Raw genomic sequence first — 25,311 nt, forward strand, 5'->3', positions numbered from 1 at the left:
AAAGGTCTGAGGCCGTGCTGTATGTCTAAATAAAATTTAGGAAAAAAAAATCAAGTTTTCTTCCTGAAAAAAAGATGAGTATAATGATAGACTATTCAAGCAAGAACACAAAGATAATTTCTTTTTCTGTATCTCGTAGAGAGTGGGAGAAACAGAAAACAATAAATTAACTTTTATTGCATGTAACATATTTAAACACATTGATGCTGAGCCAAGCTCTCAGGTTGACTGCACATAGTTGCAAATATAAGGAACTCGGGGTTTGTCTTGGTCACCAATTTCACAACCAAAGTAGAGCTCATAGGCTTTCTTAATAAGTGCAGTCAGGCTGTGTCTTTGAGCCTAAAGCATATTCTCGCCATAAATGTGATAGAATGTATCACCACTGTTGCAATATTGATGAGATATTTCTGCTGTATTGAATCTTCCTGAATACGACAAATGCTATTGTTAAGTGATATGCTATTGCCTGAAGAACCTGTGCATCAACATGTGTTCAATCTATAATCAATGTCATGCACAGCATCTGTATATGTGAGCTGCTTTTATAGCCTGCCTGCATGTATTCTGACTAAGCGTGCCCAGGCCTAACAGGCCCAAGACAACATTTGCATAGCACCTACACTGAGTGCAAGCCAAGGCATGCTTGGACTGAGAAAAACTGCTTGCTTTGTGGGCAATATACTAGTAGACTTAAAGAATGACAGGAAATCACAAAAAAAGGTTAAATCTTAAGAACGGCAGGTGATTGGAATTAAGATGATTTTCATCAGTAGCCTGAAATCCATAAAATGCACCCAAATGTGTTCAGGAAGCAACATTTTCATTGTCCAGTGTTATCTATTCTACCCTAATTCATGCATTTTCACCTTGTCTTTTTGGTTGCAATATCCACAAGAGCTGAATACGAGCAGAAAAAATACTAGAAGTGTGGTCGGTCTTAATTTGTCTCAGAAAGTGTGTGGCCCAGTTCAATAAAGCATTATGGAGATGCTGGAGACAAAGATGCTGAGGTTGTGAGCTCTGGTGCTCATGCCCGTGACCTTGCATTTCAGGATATACTGTAACCCTGCATTAATTATGCTCTTGCAGGAGATGTTGATGAGCTCTGTGTGTAAAGCACTCTTCATACACCAGTGGAATAATGTGAACATCACAGAATAACCTTCATCTGTCTGTCATAGCTTCTGCTGCAAAGCTGAAGAACAGGAAGGTTCTGCTGAGTTAGTGTTTCTGCTCTGTGCACTTGATGAGTATTTCAGTCTTGTCTGTTTTGCTTGTCTTAATGTAGTAAATAGGACAACCAACTAAAAGCAGAGAACACAGGATGATTGAATATAACCTGATGGAAGGATTAATAGATACAACAGGGATCTTTTGTAATGAAATACTCAACCCTGAATCCAGCAGCGGACCACGAGGGGCTCAGAGGCTGAAGGACCCATTCAGGCTGTGGGGGGTTGGTGATTTTTGGTGGAAGGAATCACGAGGGTTGGAGGCTCCTGGCAATTTGCAGTCGAAGGAGCAGGCTGCTGGAGACTGCTTCATGGGAACCAGGTATCAGAGGAGGGTTTTGACAGGGTTCTGAGGGAAAGAAGAGCTCCCAAAGGGTCTCGGGCTCTGCAAGGTTTCCTTATCACTTTGGAGGTTTGGATCAGGAGCTCGGGTTCTAATGATTTGAACGGGAATCTGTGCGGCAGCCATTTTGCATCTAACCCAAGATGGAACATTCATCTCTGACTCCCTCTAGTGCTCAGGAGGATCACTAGCACCCAATCATCACAGGACTCACTTTTGCTTTCCTTTCTCCTATTGTTGGGGACACTGGGGAGATAAACGTTGAAGTATATCATAAAAATTACATTTTTAAAGTATTATTATGTGACAATAAAAGGAATTTTTCAATCATAAGGAAATATTTCTATCTTGGCTTACACTCATGAATCTGCATAGCTCAGAAATCCCATCTTCCCTCTGTCAGAACATGATGAATTTAAGCTCTGATCCAGACTTTTTGTGACTAGAAATCTGGGCTGACAGTCCAGAGAGGGACTGTAGGATTATAAAACTGTTGGAGGTTCTATCCTTTGAATTGGATGTTAAATAGGATCATTGGAATTCTCATGCCATCATCCTGAAGAGGACTTAACCATGTCAAAACAGTGCTTGTGGGAGCTTTCTGCGCTCAAATTAGCTTCCACATCACTGACATAGTATGTAACACTTCTACTTCATTGGCTATATGGTATTTCAGGATATTCTGAAAGAGGGTGTTGGTTGAGTGAGGTTGCTGTGGGTTCGAAGAAGGTCAAAGTTGAAGTTATATATCTGCTTTCCAGGCAGACTTCTCTGGTCAGGTCTGAGGAGCACCTCTTTGCTAGAAGAATTCAGTGGGTCAAGCGGCATACATGGAAAACCATAGACTGTCGACATTTTGGGCCGAAAACCCTTCATCACAAATGATCCTTTCCTGATGAAGGGACTTCACCCTGAAACATCAACAGTCTATTGCCTTCCACAGACGCTGCCTGACCTGTTGAACTCCTCCAGCACATTATGTGTTTCTCCAATTTTCCAGCATCTGCTGACCTCTTGTTTACCCCAGCGCCTCTTTGCTCTTGCTCCTTTTTAATGCCCCAGAAGGAATACAATATCTTCTTCCTCATTTAAATTCATTTTTGAGTACCTTATACTATTTTGTTCTATAACCCCGATACTGCATCACAGGTATCTAATTTTGAATGTTTTTAATGGTGCACTGGCAAAAAAAAACACTTTGCATTTTTGTAGATTTCCATGGTGATGGAAGTTTTACTCAAATTCCTTTCACTTTTTATGGGTTTGCTGATCACACCATTGTGATTAACTCTGTAGTGCTTGAGTGGAACAATCATTCAGAAGCCATAGCAACAAAGATTCCTTCAGATCGGAGTTCAAATGCTAAAACTTCTGTTTTTATTACTTGCACTGAAACAGTATATTTGTTCATACTTTGACACCTGTGATAATCACTATCTGAAATGGGAAAAAGCTTTAGATTGACTGCTGTTTGTCGGTGCACAACAGAGGCAAGAATGTTTGTGTGATCTGCAGTGGAAGATGTATTATGATGTCCCATTGGAATCAGAATTTCTCATCTTTTCAACATTGCCAGCACGTACTCATTTTTCTTGTCTTTTGATCTTCTTGGCCGTGTGAATCAAGAGCTGAGGAGATGGATAATTGTTTTCTCTCAGTAATCTGCTGGTGTCTCTGTGAGACCAGTCATCAAATGGATGTGACAGGATGGTATTTTGATCAGTTTAGCAGTTTTGCTTCATCTTAGCTTCAGCTTGATGTTTAATACTACTGCCTCTCAGGCAGAAGTTACAGGGTCTGAGCTAAATGTCAGAGATCTGAATTGAGTTGCTGCCGAGTGCCACATTATCAGACGAAAAGTTAAGCCAAGCATTGCTCCCTCAAGTCTATGCTCAACATCTCCCAGCAGTATTTTCACAAACAGCCAAGGTATCATCCCTGTTGCTCTAGCTACTAATTATTCTTCAGTTGACATAATTAAAGCAAATTATCTGGTCATTAAATCTAGCTGTTCACTGGGGGCAAATTGTTTTCCGTACATCCTACATTATTAGAGAGTCGCTGCACTTCTGAAAATAATTCAATGATTGTGGAAGGCTTGGAAAAAATGTACAAGGCTGGAAACATGCAAATCTACCTCATTCTACCTTAGAGATCTCACCCTGACAAATTGGAAATCTTGTGGTTCTTCAGACACCTGAATGTAGTTGAAAATGTTTCTTGTGCTTGCAAAGTTGTCAATACTTGCTTTTGTTTGGAAAAAGGAACCATAAAGCAAATAACTAACCAAAAGAAAATGTGGGCTATTTTTCCATGCTCCTAAAAGTTGCTATTAATGAAGCCCAACATCTTAACTATCCTATCAACCTTTCATGGCGACCTTGAGGGATGTAATGATTTTTTCCTCTGTTCATCCACACACCTAAGAAAATGTGACAGGAAGGTATTTTGATCAGTTTTGCTTCATCTTGGCTTCAGCTTGATGTTTAATGCTACTGCCTCTCAGGCAGAAGTTACAGGGTCTGAGCTAAATGTCAGAGATCTGAATTGAGTTGCTGCCGAGTGCCACATTATCAGACGAAAAGTTAAGCCAAGCATTGCTCCCTCAAGTCTATGCTCAACATCTCCCAGCAGACTTCTGATTTGACCTTCCAGATTGCATCGCCTCACACTTATCCAGAATGAACTTCATCTGCCACTTTACTGCCCAACTCTGCATCCTGCCTCTATCCTTTTGTAACATGCGACAACCTTCAGCATCATCTACCACTCCTCCAACCTTCGTATCATCCGCAAACTTACTGTCCCATCCTTCCGCTTCTTCATGTAGGTAATTTACAAAGATCACAAAGCTCAAGGGACCCACTACAGATCCTTGCGGAACTCCACTAGTCGCTGACCTCCAGCCAGAATACTTTCCTTCCACTACTACTCTCTGCTTTTTACATTCAAGCCCATTTTTTATCCACACAGCCAACATTCCATCGATCCCCTACCTCATGACTTTCTGAACGAGTCTCTTATGGAGGACCTTGTCAAATGCCTTACTAAAATCCATATAGACCACACCTACTTCCCTACCATCATCAAATTCCTTTATTATCTCCTCAAAAAACTCAGACTTGTGAGGAGCGACCTTCCCTTCAAAGCCACGCTGACTCTCCTTGAGTAGACTGTATTTCTTCAAATGCTCTTTGATCCGATCCTTCAGAATCATCTCTGATAGTTTGCAGAGTACCGACGTAAGACTCACCGGTCTATAATTCCCAAGATTCTCCCTATTACCTTTTGTAAACAAGGGAACTGTGTTTACGTTCTCCATTTCTCCAGCACCACCCCATGGCTAAAGAAGACTCAAAGGATTGTAGCCACTGCCCCTCACTTCCCACAGAAACCTGGGGTATGTTGCATCTGACCCCTTATCAATCTTAATGTTTTTAAAAAGATTGAACATTTAATCTCCACATTGTCTACCTGATCTATTCTGACCTCATCTTAATCCATGTCCTTTTCTCTTGTGAATACTGTAGCAAAGTATTTCATTTAGGGCCTCCCCTAACTCCTTCACCTCCTGGAACATATTGCCTCCTTTATCTTTTAGCGGCCCTGCTTCATTCTCGTTATCCTTCTGTTCTTCACATAAGCATAGAACACCTTGGGGTTCTCTTTAATCCCACATGTCAAGGCCTTCTCATACCCCCTTCAAGCTCTCCTAAATCCTTTCTTAAGATCCATCCTGGCTAACATATATTTCTCATGAGCCCATCCTGTTTCCTGGTCCTATATCTAATGTATAGGATGCTTCCTTCTTCCTCTTGACAAGCTGCCTCACCTGTTTCGTCAACCATGGTTCTCTTTTCCCACTATCTTTTCCCTGTCCCGATGGGGGAAAAACTTGGAATGAGATAGTACAGATTCTGCTGAATGGCTTTTTTGAATACGAGCATGTGTTCAAAATTAAGTTTTATTTTGGCTTTCTCACTTGCCTCTTTGTTGGGGTTTAAATAAAATGGGGTAGACATGAAAATTGAACCTCTTATTTGTTCAACATGGAACAAGTAAACAGGTTCTAATGTGATGGAACAAAACATTCTACACTGCAAGCAGTAAGATAATAGTACTTATTTGGTTACTATGGTTAATTTGTGTAAGGAATTTCGAATGCTTCATTTAATTTCAGGGCAGATATATGGAATGCCTTCATATCGATTAAAAAATTTCAAATTAAAATATCATGTTAGAACGACATATATTTTGCTAAGAAATAATGAATAAAGCTGTTGCTTTTCTTTCTAAACTTGATATCAACATCTTTATTGCGTGATTCTTTTGTAAGAAATAAATCCCAGTTCATTAACCAAATTCGCAGAAAGGACATTAACTGAATCTAATCACCATTCATTCTTAATAATGGTGTGTCAAAATTAAGCAAGAGAATTTTAATGATCTGAATAAAAGGTATAAATCAGGAAAATGTATTTAATTATGCTATGGTTTGTGAAGAGATGGAAGCTTTGCTCATCTGTTGAAAGCTCTGAATAGATCCGATCTTGAGCTTCTACCACAAGGCTTCCTTCTTTTGTACTATATATGGAAATGTAAAATGCTGGAAATTGTCAAGAGGTCAGGCAACACCCGCGAGGAGATGCGTACAATAATGTTTCAGGTTGACGTCCTTCCATGAGAATCCTCGTTCACCTTTGGCTGTCACCTCTCACAAACCTTCTCTGTGTTTTCACCATCCTATTTCCCAAACCTCTTCTCTGTATCCTAAAATCTGCTTTACTTTAAATGTTTCCCAGTTCAAAGGAAATATCATCAACCTGAAAGATTATCCCTGCTTTGCTCTCCACAGATGTTGCCTGACTTGCAACATCATTGTCTTGTTTTATTTCTGCTTCCAGGCATCTTCATCATTTATGTTTTTGCTGGTGTTTAGGAGATCAGGGAATAATGGAATGAGAACAATTGTTCCAGATGTAAGTCACTTAAGATTTCACCGAATGTTGGAACCAGATTGTAGGGACACAGTGAGGTGAGGAAGGTTGGGTTGATCTAAAACTCTTTCTGTCCGAGATACACATTTTTAGTTTGGATGAAAAGTCAATAATTTAAATGACTGATTCTCTTACAGCCCCCAGAAGGAAAGCAATTTCATTTTGAGTGCTTGTTTACCAAGACCCTTCCTACTATAGAAATTGACAAATTAAGACCCTGTTTTAGCAATAACTAGCCTCCTCTGGGGGGGAGGTGGTGCAAATTCCAGGGGTCATAGCTAAAGAAATACTGCATTCCTCTCCTATCTTAATTCTACAGAGATTATTTTTGAACAGTCATAATTTATTTATAAATCTTGCTTTGCCTTGAAAGTTGCAATGCCCAGCTTCTATTACAATCTGCTTCAGGGATCACTACCTTAGGCCGCTCATAGTGACCAGCCAGATTAAAGAGTTGGAAGGAGTTTGATGTGGCCGAATTGTTTACTATTTAAAATGGCTGTTTAGATTCGATGTTATTTCTCAATAGTAGGTTTTATTTGGAAATCAACTTTAAATCAAAGTTTTCAAAGAAAAGAATCAAAGAAATCAAATTTAAGGGTTATGGGGATAAGGCTGGAAAGGGGTACTGATGGTAATAATCAGCCATGATCTAAAATGGCGGTGCTGGCCCGACGGGCCAAATGGCCTACTCCAGCTCCTATTGTCTATTGTCTAACTGATGTTCAAAATATGAATCCAAGTTCTGAAACTGCCATTGCAGGATTTGATTGTCACCTTCCCTTGGTACATCACCATACTCATCTCTGGCTTATTAGTCCAGCATCATTCCACCCCAGTATCACTCTGCTTCATTAACTATACTCGCTTCTTGGAGTATTGTGAGCAGTTTGGGTCTCCTCATTTAAGGAATTTCCCCTCCCCTACCCCCCCCCCCCCCCCATCCTAGATGTAAATGATACTTTGGATATATGTATTTAACCAAAACCAGGTCTACTTTTCATTTTTTGTTCATTTTGTATATCCAGTAAAAGCCCTAAAATCTGGATTAGGTCGGTCTGGAATTTTAGATTTTCTGGATTCTCAGGCAATACTTTTCAAATTCATATTTAAGGAGAATAAACAGACAAATTTTGATAGTTTATTAATGAAACATTATTTCACATCAAATAAAAAGTACCTAAAAATTTAAACATTTTTCTTACATTTCTGCAACTTCCACGATGTTGCCGCTCTGCATCTGTGGCACTTACACATGCACACAATAGCTGAGAGATTCTCGGATGGACCAGATTTCAACTGAGAGTTTTTGAGAAGTCCAGATTCTAGGGAGGTCTGGATTTCTGCCATCCAGATTTTTGGACTTTTACTGTACAAAGCTCATGCTAGGAATTGCAAATCTTTGTAGAAGGGTTTTCTGAAAGTAATCAATATGTAAAATTCAAGGAATTTATTTTAAGTAAAATCAGGATTTAAGTTAACTTTTTATTTATCTCTGAAAGCTATTAACAGTCATGGAGGTGAATATATGAGAATCAAAGTGATACAAAGTATACTGGGACCACTGAGTCTATTTAATAAGCAAGCAGAAAGTTATGAGAAACTTGGTCCAATGATAAAATTCTTTTTCTTGTGTTCAGTCCCGACAGACTCCAGAAGGAGAATTCTTGCCGCTAGATCAGTGTGAGTTGGATGTCGGATTTGGCACTGGTGCAGACCAACTGTTCCTTGTATCACCTCTGACTATCTGCCATGAAATAAATCCAAATAGTCCATTCTTTGATCTATCCCAACGATCTCTCAGAAGTGAACAGTTTGAAATTGTGGTGATATTGGAAGGAATTGTTGAGACTACAGGTAAGTCTGTTTTCTCTCTGCAAGTCATTAAAATACTTTGTCTTCTTTACATTATAAGTAGTTCTCAATATTCCCATCTGCCTCCTGTGGGCTTTCTCGTTGTGGAATGCAGTTAGGTGTAACTATGGTGGGTGTGGAAGTTGTGAATGGAGTACAGCAAAGGGCCAGGTGCAAACTGTGTCCAGCAACTTATGGTTCCTCTTCCCACACCCCTGTCTCCTAAATGTATGATACCAACTATCATGTGGCAGTATACATGTACTCAACTCTGGAAAATGTTGCTGGGATTGGTAGGCTTGAATTATAAGGAGACAGTTGATAGGCTGGGAGTTTTCTCACTGGAGCATAGAAGGCTGAGGAAGGAGGTATCTTAGAGGTCTATACAATCATGCAGCATTTTTCTAGGTAGGGGAATCTAAATCTAGAGGGCATTGATTTAAAGTGAGAATGGAAGGATTTGAAAGGGACCTGAGGAATAGCTTTTACACACAGAGGGCAGTGTGTATTTGGAACAATCTGCCAGACGGAGTGGTAGAAGTGGAGATAATTGTAACATTTCCAAGGAGTGGAGATTATAGGAAACTTTCCAAGGAAATGTATCAGAAGGATATGTGTTGAATGGAGGCAAATGGAACAAGCTTGGAATGGCCTGAGAAAGATGGGCTGAACGGCCTCTTTCCTTTGCTGTATGACTGTGGCTGAACCATGCTTGATCAAAGAGTGCTAATGTTTGGAAGACCACAAGGAATGAAGACCTCGTGCTAATCATCCAAACGTTGCTGATCTCCAAATAAAAAGAAAATCAGCTTTTGAAATCCCCAGGTTTAATTAGTTTCATCAGTAAATATTAAACCTGCAATTTATCACCAAATTGCTGGAGACTTGCTGCTTCAGAAAGAAAGGCTTGCATTGATGTCATGCCTTGCAAACTCCCTGGGTATCGGTTCCAAAACACTTCATCAAGGAAGTAATTTTGATGTGTGTTCAAAGCTGCAGAAGGCAATTTGAATTTTGTTTTCTGAATCCGAATGCATTTTTCTGGAGGTGCTTCTGCAGGAAGGGAATTAACGAGATTTCCAGTAACTCCGTATACCTTGGCAGAGGTCAGAGAAGGGCAAAAAATCCTGATGAAGAGCTTCTTTATTCCTTATGTATGTTGAGTTTCTCCAGCACGTATGTGTATTGAAATCTGTACTCATTGTGGCCCCAGTGCAGCTGTTTGCCAAACTTTTGTCTGTGTGTGTGTTTATATCAATCTAATATATGGATGTAATGTGTGCATATATAAAAAAATATATATAAATATACTGTGTGTGTATATGTATGTATGCATGTGTATATATATTTGTGTGTATACTGTGTGACTGTATATACATACACACACACACTCCCCCGCACCTACAGGTATTGTGGATGCCGGAAATGTGAATATTCTGGTTGATTGAGACTCACTCTTACAATTCTGAACTGATACACCTGCACTGTAGTATGCACCATTTAAAAGTCAAAAGACGGGAAAAAAAATGAAAAGTAATTTGAAAAAGAAATCAGTATTGTAGTCTTTAATTATGTGAAGTTCACTTTAATCGAGTAATTCCTGCAACTTACAAAATTTAAATTTAAATTCGAACCTCGGTTGGCGCTGTAACAGTGTTGCACTACCCGTTCCGCTGTCATAATTATCCCCTCCTCCCCTAAGTTCACCGACAGAGCCTGACTGATAAATCTAATACTGCACTTTATTGTGCAGGGATAGGGAGATACTTTGGGAGAGTTGCCCCAGTGGACTAAAGTAATGAAGCAGCAATTTTAATGTGAAGCAATCCTTAAATAACAAAAGTCGTTCCTCCACTTAATCTATACTGTGTTGGTTGTTATTGCATTTCAATCAGACTTTAGTAGAGATGCAAATGTTGCTGCCTGGTCTTGCATGACACCAAACCCCTACATCAGTGGTTCTCAACCTTTTTCTTTCCATTCAAATACCACATTAATTATTCCCTATGCCATTAGGTCCTCTGTGATTAGTAAGGGGGTTGCTTAAGGTGTCATGTGGGTGGAAAGAGAAAGGTTTGAAAACCACTGTTTTAATTGTACCTAATTGACTCATTATGTGCAGGGTTTCAGAACTCCAAAGGAAATGGGCCAATGACAATTTTTCTCAAGCAAAATATTTCAGTAACAAATGGGTCTAGAGCAGAGATTCTCAACCTTCCCTTCCCATTCGCATCCCACCTTAAGCAATCCCTGACTAATCACAGAGCACCGATGGCACAGGGATTCCTCAAAATGGTACTTGAAAGGAAAAGGTTGAGAACCATTGGCCTTCTTGCTTGATTGCATTCATTACTTTTCGGTTGGCGCCCAGAATGGTGATCTATGAGAGCAGCAAAACTAAATTACAATTATAGAATGTATTGAAAAATAAACCCTCATTAGCTCTGTGTAATTAATTTAAAATTTAGAATAAGAACTCTATATCAAGTGCAAACTCTCAGGGATCTGAAAATCATGTGATTTCCAAATTTCTCAACTGCTTTTGATAAAAGCATCACCAAAATATGAATTAATATTTGAACAACAAAAATTTAAATATTAATCTACTAAATTATCAATTAATATTGCACACTCAGTTAATTGAGACAACCTCTGCAGTGGCTAATCCTTTATCTTCAATTGCTATCAACAGCAGACCATGAAAATACCATTATCCCTGAGAAAGACCTAAGACAGGTATGCAGTCTCCTATTTGTATATACTTTGCAGACAATAGGACCAAGCCTTTCACCCTTTATGACAGTTCTCCCATTTGTCTAATGTCCCACTTATTTCCCTGCAATTTACTCTCTTTCACACACCTATCAGTTCCCCTCTGATTCTCTTGCCATCTATATACACTATAGACCAGGGGTCCCCAAACTTTTTAAACCATCGACCCCTTCATGGAATCCTTAATCCCTGATGGACCTCCCCCAGCCATGTAGAAAAATAAATAAGTCGATGTGCAGTTTCCATATGCATTAGTGAGGGAAACTGTATACCATCTGCAGGCCTCGCAGCAACAACCCAAACCCTGTTACAACACCCGAAGTTGCCTCAGGATCTCGGGCAGGAGCGTGGACCTTAGGATCCTGATAGGAGCGGGGACCTCGGGCTCATGGCAAGAGCAGGGAGCTCGGGTTCTACAATTCTTTCAATCCCAAAAGTTCAATTGATTCCCCCCAGCACTTATCTACCCCATTTCAAACCCCCCCCCCGATATTTTTGACCCCTTCGATAGTCCCATTGGCCCCCTCCTGGGAGTTGATATCGACCACTTTGGATACCCCTACTACAGACCATTTACAGTAACCATTGATCCTTTTACTTCATCTTTAAGGGAGGTGGGCAGGCAATCAGAGGGAGACATGCAAACTCCATACATGAAATATCAGAAGTCAGAATCGATCACTGCAGCAATCCCCAGTGAGGGTCACAGAAATTTCCCTTGTTTATATAACGAAAGCCAGTTCACATACCATCCTTTTCTGGCAAGCTAGTGACATCAGTCAAATCATCGTTTATATTCATATCACTGCACAAGCCCAGCGTTCTCCAGTTCTCAGTGCAAACCACACAGACACACAACCAGACATAACACACATGCAAGCCAATAATACCTATGCAGATAAAGAATTCATATATACAAATGAATAAAGTTTCATAAATATGAGAATCTCCGATTAGTTTGACTGCTTTGCAGATTCAGAAGGCATTTTCCATGTTTGCTTGAACTGAATTGATTTCATGATTCAGATGAATTCTGACAGTTCAAGTATCTGGAAGAGGGAACATTGAAGGCTAAAATTAGTGTGAAATCTCAAAATATCAATATTTGCCTTCAGCTGACGAGATCAAGGAACTCTGTTCGACTTGGGTATGTCATTAGTGTTTATAAGCTCTCTTCTCTGGTAAAAGGACTGAAATCAATTTATCGAATTCTACATCAAGATTTTTTGTTGTTGTGTGCTATTTCCTGCCTCATTGTGTTGAGTAATCATTTTGTAATTCTTGTGGCTAAGCCAGAAAGAATAGCATCTATTTATGATCGGTTTTGGTTTCATTTCAATGAGGTTTGACAATGCAGAAAAAAAAATGATTTTTATGTTTTCAATAAATCATAGTGGCAAGTGCAGTCCCTCCATCAATGCACCCTCACTGGAAATTGTGGCGTGACCCCCACGCTCTTTACCTCCCTTCCATCTCAAGTAAGAATCCTAATTGAGTTTGTCATTGACGGTGGAGGGGTGGCAGGTGTTCTTGAACCTGCTGGCGCAAGTCTTGAGGAACCTAGACCCCTTTCCTGATAGCAGCAGCGAGAATAGAGCGTGTGCTGGGTGGTGTGGCTCCTTGATGGTTGATGCTGCCCTCTGACAGCAGTGTTCCCAGTAGATGGGGAGTGTTTTGCCTGTGTCCTGGGCTGTGCCCAATCCTTTTGGATGACTTTACGCCCAAGGGTATTGGTGTTCCCATACCAGCTGGTCAGCACACATCTTTAGAAGTTTGTCAGGGTTTATTTTTCTTTCTTTGGTTTGGCTTCGCGGACGAAGATTTATGGAGGGGTAATGTCCACGTCAGCTGCAGGCTCGTTTGTGCCTGACAAGTCCGATGCGGGACAGGCAGACACGGTTGCAGCGGTTGCAAGGGAAAATTGGTGGGTTGGGGTTGGGTGTTGGGTTTTTCCTCCTTTGTTTCTAACGTCATACCAAACCTCCGCAAACTCCCAAGGAAGTAGAGGCGCTGACATGCTTAATGTAACTGTATGATCAGGAATTGCACAAAACTCAACACTGAAGAAAATATCCATTCTTTTTTTTTTAAATCCCATTCCATGTCACTGAGGCATAATCGACATTCTGATATTGAAAGATTCAGACTCATCTTCATTAAAATCCTAAACATCCAATGCTGACAATTATAGGACAGTTAAATGTCATCTTTCTAACCATGTGCATGCAGACCTCGCCCTTCTGCTGCTTCAATTGGGCAAATTCATAAAATGATCTGAACATCAGAGGGACGTATTTTGTGCATGAGTAACATCAGATTTAGACAGGCAGCTTCCTGCAAAAATATTCAAGTGTCACCCTTCATAAATGAACTCCCAATTATCAAATTTCAAGCACTTCAGCTAACAATTTGAGTTCAGTTTCGCATCATGAAAAAGAACACATTATTCCAGTGCTTAATCTGTGCAGTTGAAATAATTCAAATTAGTTCATTCAGACAGAAAATTTGATAAATCTACTTATTTTGGGATGAACATTTTGGCTGTCTTTTCCAGAATTCTCTCAATATGTAGTGTCAGTGGCTTTCTTCTGGATGCTGAACAAAGAAATGCTGAAATAATGACTGCAAATGAAATAACTTCTGATTGCCAACAAGGTTGCAGACTGTTTCTTCTCTTTACCACTACAGAAGGCACTGACTTCTTTCAGGACATGGTACATGAAATTAGCTCACCTCTGGTGGTTCACCCAAGAGGCTCCTCTTGATATAAAGTCATTATACCACGTGTGCATCATGGCATGGTTAGTGTAGCAGTTAGCGCAATGCCATTTCAGCGCCAACGACCTGAGTTCGAATCGGCACTCTTTGTAAGGAGTTTGTTCATTCTCTCTGTGTTTGCCTGGATTTCCTCCAGTTTCTTCCACCCTTCAAAAAAAAACATAATGGGCTATAGGTCATTTGGATGGAATTGGGTGTCGTGGGCCAAAAGGGTCTGTTACTCTACTTTAAATTATAATGCAGGTCCTTTAGCTCATTAAACCCTCACTGACTAGTATACTAATCCAAAATTAATTCTGGTAGTCTCCAGATTTTCCACTCCAGTCCCTCCTGATTCTGCCACTCACCTAAATTCCTGAAGCAAGTTGCATTGGCCAACTAACCTATCAACTTGCACAATTTGGGGATTTGGGAGGAACCCTGAGCAAATTCACACAGACACCAGGAGAATGTGCATGCACAGGTGGGACGAGAGGTAAGGATTGAGCCTGGAGCTCAGTCTCTGTAAGGCAGCTACTCTGCCGGCTGTACTACTGTGCCACCCCAAAATGAAGCATGACAGCGATAACTATTAAATTATCTAATTTTTGGGATATTGCAACGCAGCCCTTCCTGCCTCTGATCCTGAATAATCCACATTCTTTAAACTGAACTCGGTGCAAATCTGAAAAAGAGACCTCTCTCTCTCTCTCTCTCTCTCTCTTTTCCTCTGGTTCTTCTGTCAAGTCAACAAGGGACAAAGAATTGAACTGTGGATCTTCCACATTTATGCTTCTTGGGTCCATTCAGCCATTTAAAGCACCCTACCTAGATTGGTTCAAGATGGGGAGAATCATGTCAGTGACATTGGAACCTGTTACCAATCCAGAAAATGAATCCTGAAAAGGCATCTTTTTATTAATCTACCTCCAAAATAAACTTTGGATGACATGAAGAATAAATTCCCTGGTGGAATCTATTCTTAAGCATGTTCATTGTTTAACAGAAGACACAATCTTCACTTGGAAGTGCATCACCATCATCTTCAGTGTTCATCTTACATATTTATATATATAGGGCAGCACGGTTAACATAGCTATTGCAGCGCAAGCGATCCGGGTACAGATAGGTTTGTGCTAACACTACACTAACCGTGCCATCCTTTTATCCAAAATTAGCGCACTGCAAGTGTATTATTCCATTAGTAAAATGTTCACTTGGATTCGGAGTGGCAGACTGCAAGTTTTTTCTAGAGAGATTATTCAGGTTAGTTAGTGTGCATTCAACTCTGAATCAACTCAGATTACTTAAATGGATATTGATGAGGCATCCATGCTTAATTGGATAATAATTCCTTTTGGAGAATAAAGCTTTCTATATGAATTACTAAAAAAAAAATTTTCATTCATGCTTATTTGAAAGGCAGTAGGCTGGGAATTTGGTGTTGAAAGGAATAGTTCTCACTGTTCGCTATTCATTGGGCTTTCGTGTGGAATCATAACTGTTCCTGACCAAGTTTAGAGTTACCCGAGTCTCAATGAAAATCCATCCCTTGCTGATAGCTGTGCAGGAAGGAGTTGCTGGGCTGGAACCCCTTCCCAGATTTTTCTTGTTCCTCTTTCCCCTGCTCATCCTTCACACGTTGCAGACGCCCAGCTGTTTGCTCATGTTGCACGATACATCTTCTCACGATGTCGAGCATGTGTTGAATGCAGGAGACCACCGCCAGTTCTAATGAAGAAACGCAAGCAAGATCTCTGCAGCCCCTTCTTTGAATATCTTGGAATGCAGTCCATCATTCCTGTCAACCCTGAGTCTCATCAGTTTTACATAGTTTTGAGATCCTCACCCCTCCTGAGACTGCCCATTTTCTGTGATTCTTCAAATGCTTTTTAGCATCTTCATAAGACGGAAAAAGAAGTTCCAAAACTCTGCCATCTTCTTCTTTCCCATTAATTCCTCAGTCTCGCCCTGTAACATTTCTGAACTGCTTCTACCTGACCTATCCACTTCCTTTTTATGTACATCTGTATCTCTTGATATATTTCTTGCACTCAATCTATGTTCTCCTCCTTTTATCTTGTTTAAATCATCCTTTGTTTTATTTTTCAAACATTTTCCAATTTTCTTGCCTAACATTAATCTTCACAGTCTTTCATACTGATATCATCTTTAATTTATTTAGTTAGCCATAGATAGATCATTATTCTCACTGAGTTTTTATTTCCCAAAGCAATATTTGGAATTAAAAAAGCAAAGGGATCATCGAAAGTTGCAGCTTTAGAAGGGATGGCAAAGGCAGATGAACGAGGTGAGAAAGGTTGAGAATAAAACTGCTAGACTAGTATATGAACGAGGGGAGCATCAGTTAGGTTAAACCTCCTCAGTCTAGTTATTGTCCAGTCACTCCTCTGCAGAGAACCCTGTGACCATTAATCTCTGCTGCAGGCCACAATTAATATTGTATAATTGACTGAAGAATTCGAGACGATGTTATTATTTAATTTTTAAAAATTTGTAGAGGGTCAAACAGATGCATTTTTATGTGATCTGTTTACAGTATATTGGTGCCCTAATTGGGTTCCTGTACTTAGTGCTACAAAATTATTACTTGCTGCTTTCCACCATTTTCATCATTTTTCATACTTTGGCAGGGGGTGGTAGTTATGAAATCATTTTTATTCTGAAATGTGATTGGAGTCCTGCTGGGCTGTAACAATTTCTACCTGCAGATTTGTGACAGAGATCAACATGAAGCTTTAAAATAATTTTCACTAAATTCCCGACACCTAACTGATTCATATTTTGTATTGTCAGTGATATGTAGGGCACGGAAATGAAGTTTTATTTTTAGTCAGAACCAGGCCAATACTTTTGCCTCTATTTAAAGAGTAGAAATAAAGACTTAAAAGTGGTGCATTAAGTTGTCACATACAAGTAAGGCCAGTCTGGTACCATGTAACAGAAGGTGGTGCTTAAAACAAAACAATGTTATGTAAAAATATTTAAATTTTACAATCTGGGAAAGGGGTGTAAAATAATCTAATCTATCAAAATACACCAAAAGGTCAAGAACGAAGGACACAAATGAAAATTTGCAGTAAATAAATGCAGAAAGATTTCTGCACTTACTAAAAGGTAAATGTTTGTATAATTTGCCATGTAATATAATACAGACAAAACCATTGAGTTGTTCAGAACACAATTATATCAGCTGTTTAGGAGATTAGTGTCGCTGTGGGATGAAATTTGATTGACTAAAAGACCTCTTCTCTAACATATGTTCTTGTGTACCCAATGAGCTGTACACCTGCATAAAGTATAACTGATAAAGTCAGTTAAATCAAATATAAGATACGAATGGAGTGCAGAAAAATAATTTATCTTGAATGAACTGCTTATGCACCATTGGGTACAGAAGAATTCTTTTTAACTCGTTTGGTTGTCAAGATGGGGAGAAGTTCCATTTGTGTCAATTCTGCAAAGTAATTTAAAGATAATATCGGAGCCTGGTCCCAGGCTGAATTAGTGTGGGTTTTTTCTCATTTCCTCCACCAGATATCCTTTCAACTTCTCTAAGTGAGAGGCAATTACTTGCCTGAAAATACTCACTTGCCGAAAGATTTAAATGAGAAACTTGAGAAGGTTTAGAGTAGAAACAGCTTGAGGGTGGGCAAACTAATTTCAGATTGAGTAGGATTTCATCGTAGGAGATCAAATGAGTTGCAAATCCGGACTCTGCAGGTAGAGCCTCCTGATGCTATTTCCCCATTCTCCTTTCTTTTAAATTTTAGCTGGAAGGTCTGTTAATGATGCATGGCTTTATAATGATTTAAGTGATATTAATCTCTTTGATTTACATTGATCTTTTTTTCCATAGAGCAGTACAGCACCGAAAACTGGCCATTCTTCCTGCTAATCTGTGCCGAAAACATCATACCACTAGTCCAACTGACCTGGACCAATTCCATAACCCTCTCTCATCCATGTATCTATCCAGTTTATTTTTAAAACTTGAGAGAGAGACTGCATTTACCATGTCAGATGATAACTCATTCCACACTCCCACCACTCTCTGAGGAAAGAGTTCCCCCTAATGTTCTCCCTTTCGCTCTAAAGCCATGTCTCCTAATTCAAGTAGAAATAGCCTATTCACATTTACACTGTCTATCTCCCTCATAATTTTGTAAACCTCTTTGAAATCTCCCTTCATTCTTCTATGCTCCACGGAATAAAGTGGGAGATTATCTGTTTAATCTTTCCCTGTAACTCAACTCCTGAAGACTGAAAACATCCTAGTAAATCTTCTCTGCACTCTTTCAATCTTACTGATCACTTTCCTGTAGTTAGGTGATCAGAACTGCACACAAAACTCCAAATTTGACCTCACCAATGTCTTATACAATCTCACCATAACATCCCATCTCCTGTACTCAATAATTTGATTTATGAAGGCCAAGATGCCAAAATCTTTGTTTACAACCCTGTCTACCTGTGACACCACTTTCAGGGAATTATGTTCTTCTGCATTTCTCAGTGCCCCACGTATTTACCATGTATGTCCTACCTTGTTTTGTCCTTCCAAAATCAACACCTCAAATTCCATCTTCCACTTTCTAGCCCATTTTTCCCTCCAGATCCCTCTGCAAATTTGAAAGCATTTTTTGCTGTCCACAGTGGCTCCAATCTTAGTGTCATCAGAAATCTTACTGATCCAATGTTATACATTATCATCTAGATCATTGATATAGACAGCAAAAAAACAATGGTCCCAGCACCAATCCCGGAGGCACACCAGTAATCACAGGCCTCCAGTCTGAGAAGCAATCATCCACTGCCACTCTCTGTCTTCTCCCATTCATTCAATTTTGAATTCAGTTTACAATCTTTCCATGGATACCTAGTGTCTGAACCTTCTGAACTAGCCTCCTGTATTAGACCTTGTCAAAGGCCTTATTAAAATCCATGTAGACAACATCCATGGCCTTTCCTTCATCTACTTTCTTGGTAACCTCCTCGAAAAACTTGATAAGATTAATTAAATATGACCTACTTTGTACCTGCTTTAACTCTAATTCTTCTTTCTCCATATTTTTTTTTCCTATCATGGCTTTCCATCCATCAAAGAATTCAAATCTTTTCTGAGTCAAATGGGAGGAAACAGTTGTTGAATGAAGATTGTAATAATAAGATTTTAAAATTTTGATTTTGTACACTATTTTAAACAATACCTGCTGATCATCACTGAATCACTGAGGGGAAAAAAAGGTACCTGTAGTGTTACGAGCCCAGAGGACCCCAAAACCCAGCAGCAATAGATATTCACCAAGACAAATGGTTACTTAAACAAAAGTTCCTTTTAATTATCTTTAAACATGAAAATAAAATCAAACTTTAACTTATCACTATTGACTTAACTAACCTAACTTAACCCCCTTCTAATTCTAAGCGCACATGTATGTAATGTGGGTGTAAGATCAGAAAAGTTCTTTGGTTTACAGTCCAATTTCACTTCTCACTCCTCCAAGTTCACTGATTCCAGGCAATTCTTATACTGTGCATAGAATTTAACATTTATAAAGTTCACCAGGCCTTGGTGCTTGAAAGGTAAATGGTTACTGCTCAGCAAGGTTCTTGTCAGTTTTCTGAGAGAGATTTGTTGTTGCAGGACCTCCACACAGATTCCTTTTTAATCAGCCAAGTCTTGTTGATGAAACTTGCCCCATCAGGGTTCTCCAGATGATAACCTTTATCTTTCAGGTCACCACAGAGTTCCTTTTAGTTTCTCTTATTCCAAGTGAAACATTAGACAGCCAGTCCTCTCCTCTTGCATGAACCACAAGGGTTTTGACCAGGCTATCTTCCATATGGGGTTTTCTGCAAGCTTGACAGCTTGTCCTGTTCTAGTCTCATCTGCTATTGCTGGCTGTAACACTGTAGAAAAGATCTCTCTCTCTCTCTCTCTCTCTCTCTCTCTCTCTCTTTGCAAAACCACATGACCCCTCTTAGAACAGCTCCAAACAATCTGCAGCTCCAACAAGATCTTTCATCTGTTGCCTTTTGTATACAAATATCCATTAATGAAGTCTCTTGAGCACTCTCTAAAGCCCTTGCAAAAAGCTGTGGAGCCGATATGTCTAGTATTAGCAGAGCGCCAGTATTTCAAATAAGATCTGTTTTAAAGTGTTTTCATGTGACCTACTGTAACAAACCTTTCCCAATTTATCTCCCAAAAACATACCAATGTACTCTGTCACAGTAGGAATAGCTCCCATGCATAATTTTATGTGGATAATATTGTACACAAGATTGGGTGTGACTGATGAAACTATGCCTGTAGTTCTGGTTTCATAATTTGGTTTGGAGGTAGAGCAGAGGGGGTTCACCAGGTTGATTCAAAAGCTGGGAGGTTTAGCCTAGGAGATGAGATTGAGTCACCTGGGTCTACACCTGCTGTAATTTAGATGAATGAGAGGAGATCTTCCAGAGAGATGTATGTATAATCACCAAGGGTATAACAAAGGTAGAGGCAGGAAAGTTTTCCACTGGCAGACGGGACTAGAACCAAGGGACAGGGGATTGAGGATGGAGATGAGAAGGAACCTCCTTCCCCAGAGAGTAGTGAATTCTCTGCTTAAGGAAGCTGTTGAAGCTGAAGCTACTCCTTAAGATGCAGATATATAGATTTTAGCATAGTAGGGAATTAAGGATTGTGGGGAAAATGCAGGCTGAGTCCACGGCCAGATCAACCATGTGTTTATTGAATGACAGAATAGGATCAACAGGGCAGATGGCCTACTCCTGATCCTACTTATGCTTTTATGATGCTATGTTCTGACACATAGTGACACATTGCAGCCAGGGCCAGAATAATGTAGTAGCAAGAGTGGCAAATGCTACGGGCCCCGTAATTTCAAGGGCTCCCACGTTTATGTTCTATGAATGATGAGAAACGTTTTTGTTTTCATCTTTGTGCAGCGGTAATCAGATTGCACTGATAGTCTGTGTTAATAATCCCATTTAAAGGTGATAATTGGCTAAAATTGCTCACCTTAAATTTGAGGTGAGCAATCTTAGCCAATTATCACCTGTAATTGGGGTTATTAACACAGTCTATGGGTGTCTTGAAATTTGAGCAGTGCCAGCGACCATGAGAAACCACACTGATAATCTGAGTTAATAACCCCAATTAAAGGTGATAATTCATTAAGATAGCTAACCAATTTAATCTGGGTTATTAATACAGACTATCCCTGGCAACTTGCAGTGATGGTTCAATGTTGGAGCAGTGGCCATCTTGGTTACCCATAACCCCTCGCGCAGCTGGAACCACTCTGCCAGTGTCAGCACCAAGGAAGTACAGAGTGGTTCCAGTTAAGTGGGGGAATTATGGGTAACGAAGATCCTGCATGCTGCCAGTCACCGCTGTCACTGCCGTTGCAGTGTTTTGTTTTAACGGGAGAGAGGAGGGGCGCAATTTCAGTATAATTTTAATGTAAGAGTAATTTCAGTTCCCCCTCCTCAATGCACATGCACTAGCTGGCACTATTTAGGGCCCCTTTAAAATATTTGCTACAGCTCCTGCAATACCTTAATCCAGCACTGCTCAGGGGCGAAGGAAAGTGGTGTACAGGTTATTGGGATTTACCCAGAGGTCCCAGTAGAAGGGGTCCAGTGGACAAAGAATGCCCTATGCCCCTTGCTGGGTAAAGGATGTTATCTCACTTGCTGTTCCACTCTCCTGCAGTGGATATGGCTTTGGCAGATTTCAGATCCTCCTTCCATTCCTTGCCTGTGCCAAGTGAAGTATCTAGTGAGAATTCATTGATAAAGCATACCCTTTCTCCTGATGACTCCCATGATGGAGGGTAGCACAGCACTATTAATCAGTGGATAAAAGCTTGCTACAGTGTAGTGTGTATCCCATTACATGACTCTTCACATGACCTCTCATGAGCAAAAGCTAATGACATCAAACTAACTGTACTTTTCTCTATGTGGTACACTGCTTTTGTACCTTTCTCTATACTTTGCACAATTCTAACATGACTCTCGACACAATTTATATTTCTTTCTTTATTATTCTTGCTCGATCTGGTGTTTGCGCTGACTTGCTTGGTTAGCGCACAAATCAAAGCTTGTAAATGTATTTCTATACATGTGAAAATAAACAATTTGATTCACACCAATCTTAATAAGCCTTCAAGCAACTCTTCCCAGAATGTTTCTTTGCCTTGTGTTCAATTTAGGTCAAAGCAAGATTTCACCTCCAGCCTCAATTATTGTCTCCTCAGGAAATCTTTCACAGCTGAATATTCTCATTAAAATACAATAAGTCTCATGAGCAAGTAGTCTCACTTCCACTAATGGCCAGGGTGGCCCAGAAAGTAACAGAGCAACCTTTTTTTTTGACTAGAAGTTAAAGGTTGAATAGTTCCCAGTTCCAAGCAAATCTCTGAACACTAGGAGCCCAGAGTACAGTGGTGGAAGGAACTTTGGTATTTCCAACAAGTTCCGCTTCAAAAGGCTGCTAATCTCAGCATATTTTTCAGTAATGTCGGAATTTCGTCCATGCGAATTATAGGTAGATCAGTATGAATGAGGAAATAGATGAAATAACAGTCTATAAAGTAATTTCATGAAATGCAAACTGCGAACAATGCAAATCAGTTCAATTCTCTTCTGTTCATTGTGTTTTATTCTCATTTGGCAATCTAATTCCAAACTACTTATCTATTTACATAAACCAATGGTTCCCTCCTTGACAGAGCTTGCACTCCTGTTGAATTATTCACATGACTATTCCACATTGCAAATCACTCTTTGAAGACATTGCAGAAGTCGCAGACGTGATTGATATTGCATCATTTCTCTCCTTGATATGCCTCTCTTTGTTCGACATGCAATTTTTGACTTAAAATTGGGTAGGTTTAATACCGCCAGAAGGTAGAAGTTGAAAGAGCATAAGAATTTCCCTCTGCCATCAGATTTCTGAATAGACCATGAACCTCATACACTACCTCATTTTCTCTTCTTTTGAACTAATTAATTTTTTTTAAATATAATTTATAGCTATGTGATGCTGGTGTAAAACAATGAATTTTGTGATATGTTCATGGCAATAAATTCTGATTCTGGTTCTTTCCTTATAATGCAGCTTACAGGTGTGAGCAATTGAGCTTTTGGTAGTGATTCCGCAAAGTTCCAACATGCTTCTTTTGCTGGGAATAGCATCAGGCGATTGGTGTTGACAGTTTTATGGATTGAACCTCCCCACTGCTTCACAATTCTCGCAGGACTGTTTCCATCAGTCATTTGCCATTTCACTGGTGGTGGTAGGAGAGTGTTTCATCTCACATTGGGTATAAATCCTGTCACGTCAAAGAGATAGCTGGTGACAGCAAATTGGCACTGATGCAGGTTATGAAGTACTGCAGAGAGCCTCTCTGCTTCAGCAGAAGGAAGGGAGCAGTGGGAGATGGTTTAAAGATGATGCCCATTAAAATAAAGCAAAGCCCAGAGAAGGTTCTTTTACTGGAAGATAACTTAAAGCATATTAATATTGCAAGGAATTGCATTGGAGGGAGAGCATGTGCAATATCATATGATCCATTCCAAAAATATACCCTGTTGGAATTTAGTTCAGAAGATCTCCAATAATCACAGAGCAGATTGTGGCTCTCCTAATGTCCAGCATTTTAATTTGGTTTTGGATGCTTCTTGTTTGATTAATTTTAATTACAGTCTTAATATAACTGCATATGTCAAATTTGGCATGATTAAATTTTGCTTCAGTTCAGTCCTGTAGTTTTGTACTTGTTGCAATTGATTTTTTCAGGAATAAGAAATTCTTTCAGATTTCATAATTTTGTTCTCCTTGTTGGTTTCAAATCCTTCAGCAACATACTCCATACTCAAAGGATTTATAAGAAGTTTTGTAACTTCTGTGCTCTCAGCCCTCTCCTCTACTTCATCGGGCTATAGATGGCATCAAGCAAGGCATACCCCACCTTATTCAGCCAGGATATCACATCCTATTATAATGAAAGAAAAGAATCAAAGAGGATTTGGTGGGCATGCGCAAGTGAGAATAAATTTGAGAGTTAGAGGAAAATTAGGAGTGAAGCCAAAAGTCTTTTTTCCTGAGAGTCAATGTAGACATAATGGGCACCTTCTGAACTTTTTACATACACGATAGACTGCTATATTAACTTTGGACTCCAAGTTTTCGGGAACCACCAACAACCACTGTGTCCTGGTTTTATACCCAACCACCTGCTGGAAGTTTACCCATGAACCCAATTCGGAGTACAGTATATATTATGAAAGATTAAAAATGGCCGGAATCCTAAGGGTTAGAGTAGGAAGTCAAGACTTTAAAAAGGCTCTAAAGAAGATTTACAAGAATGATATGGAGTCATCAAAGAGTCTGATATTGTTCGCCTTGGATAGAGAGGTTAAGATGTACTGAGGAGAGGTGGTCTATTTTTTTAATGGAAGAGATATTGAAAAAATGTTTCTACTGGGCAGAATGTTTGGGCACAGATCTACAGTAAAGTAAAATAAATGAAATGTTTACACAATAAATTTTTACCATCAGGAATGTATTGCTTGAAAGGTTAGTGTTTTTTTTCCAGAGGATATTGGACACAGAGTTAAAAATATAATCCAAAAGTGTAGGAAAATTAAATAATTCTTTCAGTATCAGTACTGGTGTAGTGAACCAAATGGCTATATTCTGATTTATGTGATTCTATCATTTTATTTTCAGAAAATAATTCATTCATTGGGGCACTGAATACAAAATATGTATTTTATAAAGTATTTGGTTAGCTCTCAACTGGAGTACCACAAGCAATTCTGGGAGTTTCTGCCCAGTAGAAACATTTTTTCAATATCTCTTCCATTAAAAAAATAGACCACCTCTCCTCAGTACATCTTAACCTCTCTATCCAAGGTGAACAATACCAGACTCTTAGATTACTCCACATCATTCTTGTAAATCTTCTTTAGAGCCTTTTTAAAGTCTTGACTTCCTACTCTAAGCCTTTGGACTCCGGCCATTTTTAACCTTTCATAATATATACTGTACTTCGAACTGGGTTCATAGGTAAACCTTTACAGTACAAACCAGCAGGTGATTGGGTATAAAACCAGGACACAGTGTGTGGAGCAAAGGAGATACACGAGGGTGTTGGCTGGGATGGACCATTTCAGTGATGAGGAGAGATTGGAGAAGCTGTTTGTCCTCCCTCGAGTGGAGGAGGCTGACATTGGGCATAAATGAGGTAAGATAGATAGGGTAGACAGCAGGAAATGTTTCCCCATATCAGAGGTGAGCTCAACAAGAGGG

The 25,311-nt window shown here is 39.6% G+C and overlaps 1 protein-coding gene across 1 annotated transcript in view; it reads left to right on the forward strand.

Moving 5' to 3' along the window:
• Nucleotides 1-25,311, forward strand: part of LOC138746415 (G protein-activated inward rectifier potassium channel 1-like) — a 54,657-nt gene that overhangs the window by 16,617 nt on the left and 12,729 nt on the right. Inside the window, 1 exon segment of the mRNA XM_069904577.1 lies at nt 8,216-8,432. Within this exon segment, the coding sequence (XP_069760678.1) occupies nt 8,216-8,432 (217 nt within the window).

Source organism: Narcine bancroftii, chromosome 12, assembly GCF_036971445.1.
Source record: "Narcine bancroftii isolate sNarBan1 chromosome 12, sNarBan1.hap1, whole genome shotgun sequence".
Classification (NCBI taxonomy): domain Eukaryota; kingdom Metazoa; phylum Chordata; class Chondrichthyes; order Torpediniformes; family Narcinidae; genus Narcine; species Narcine bancroftii.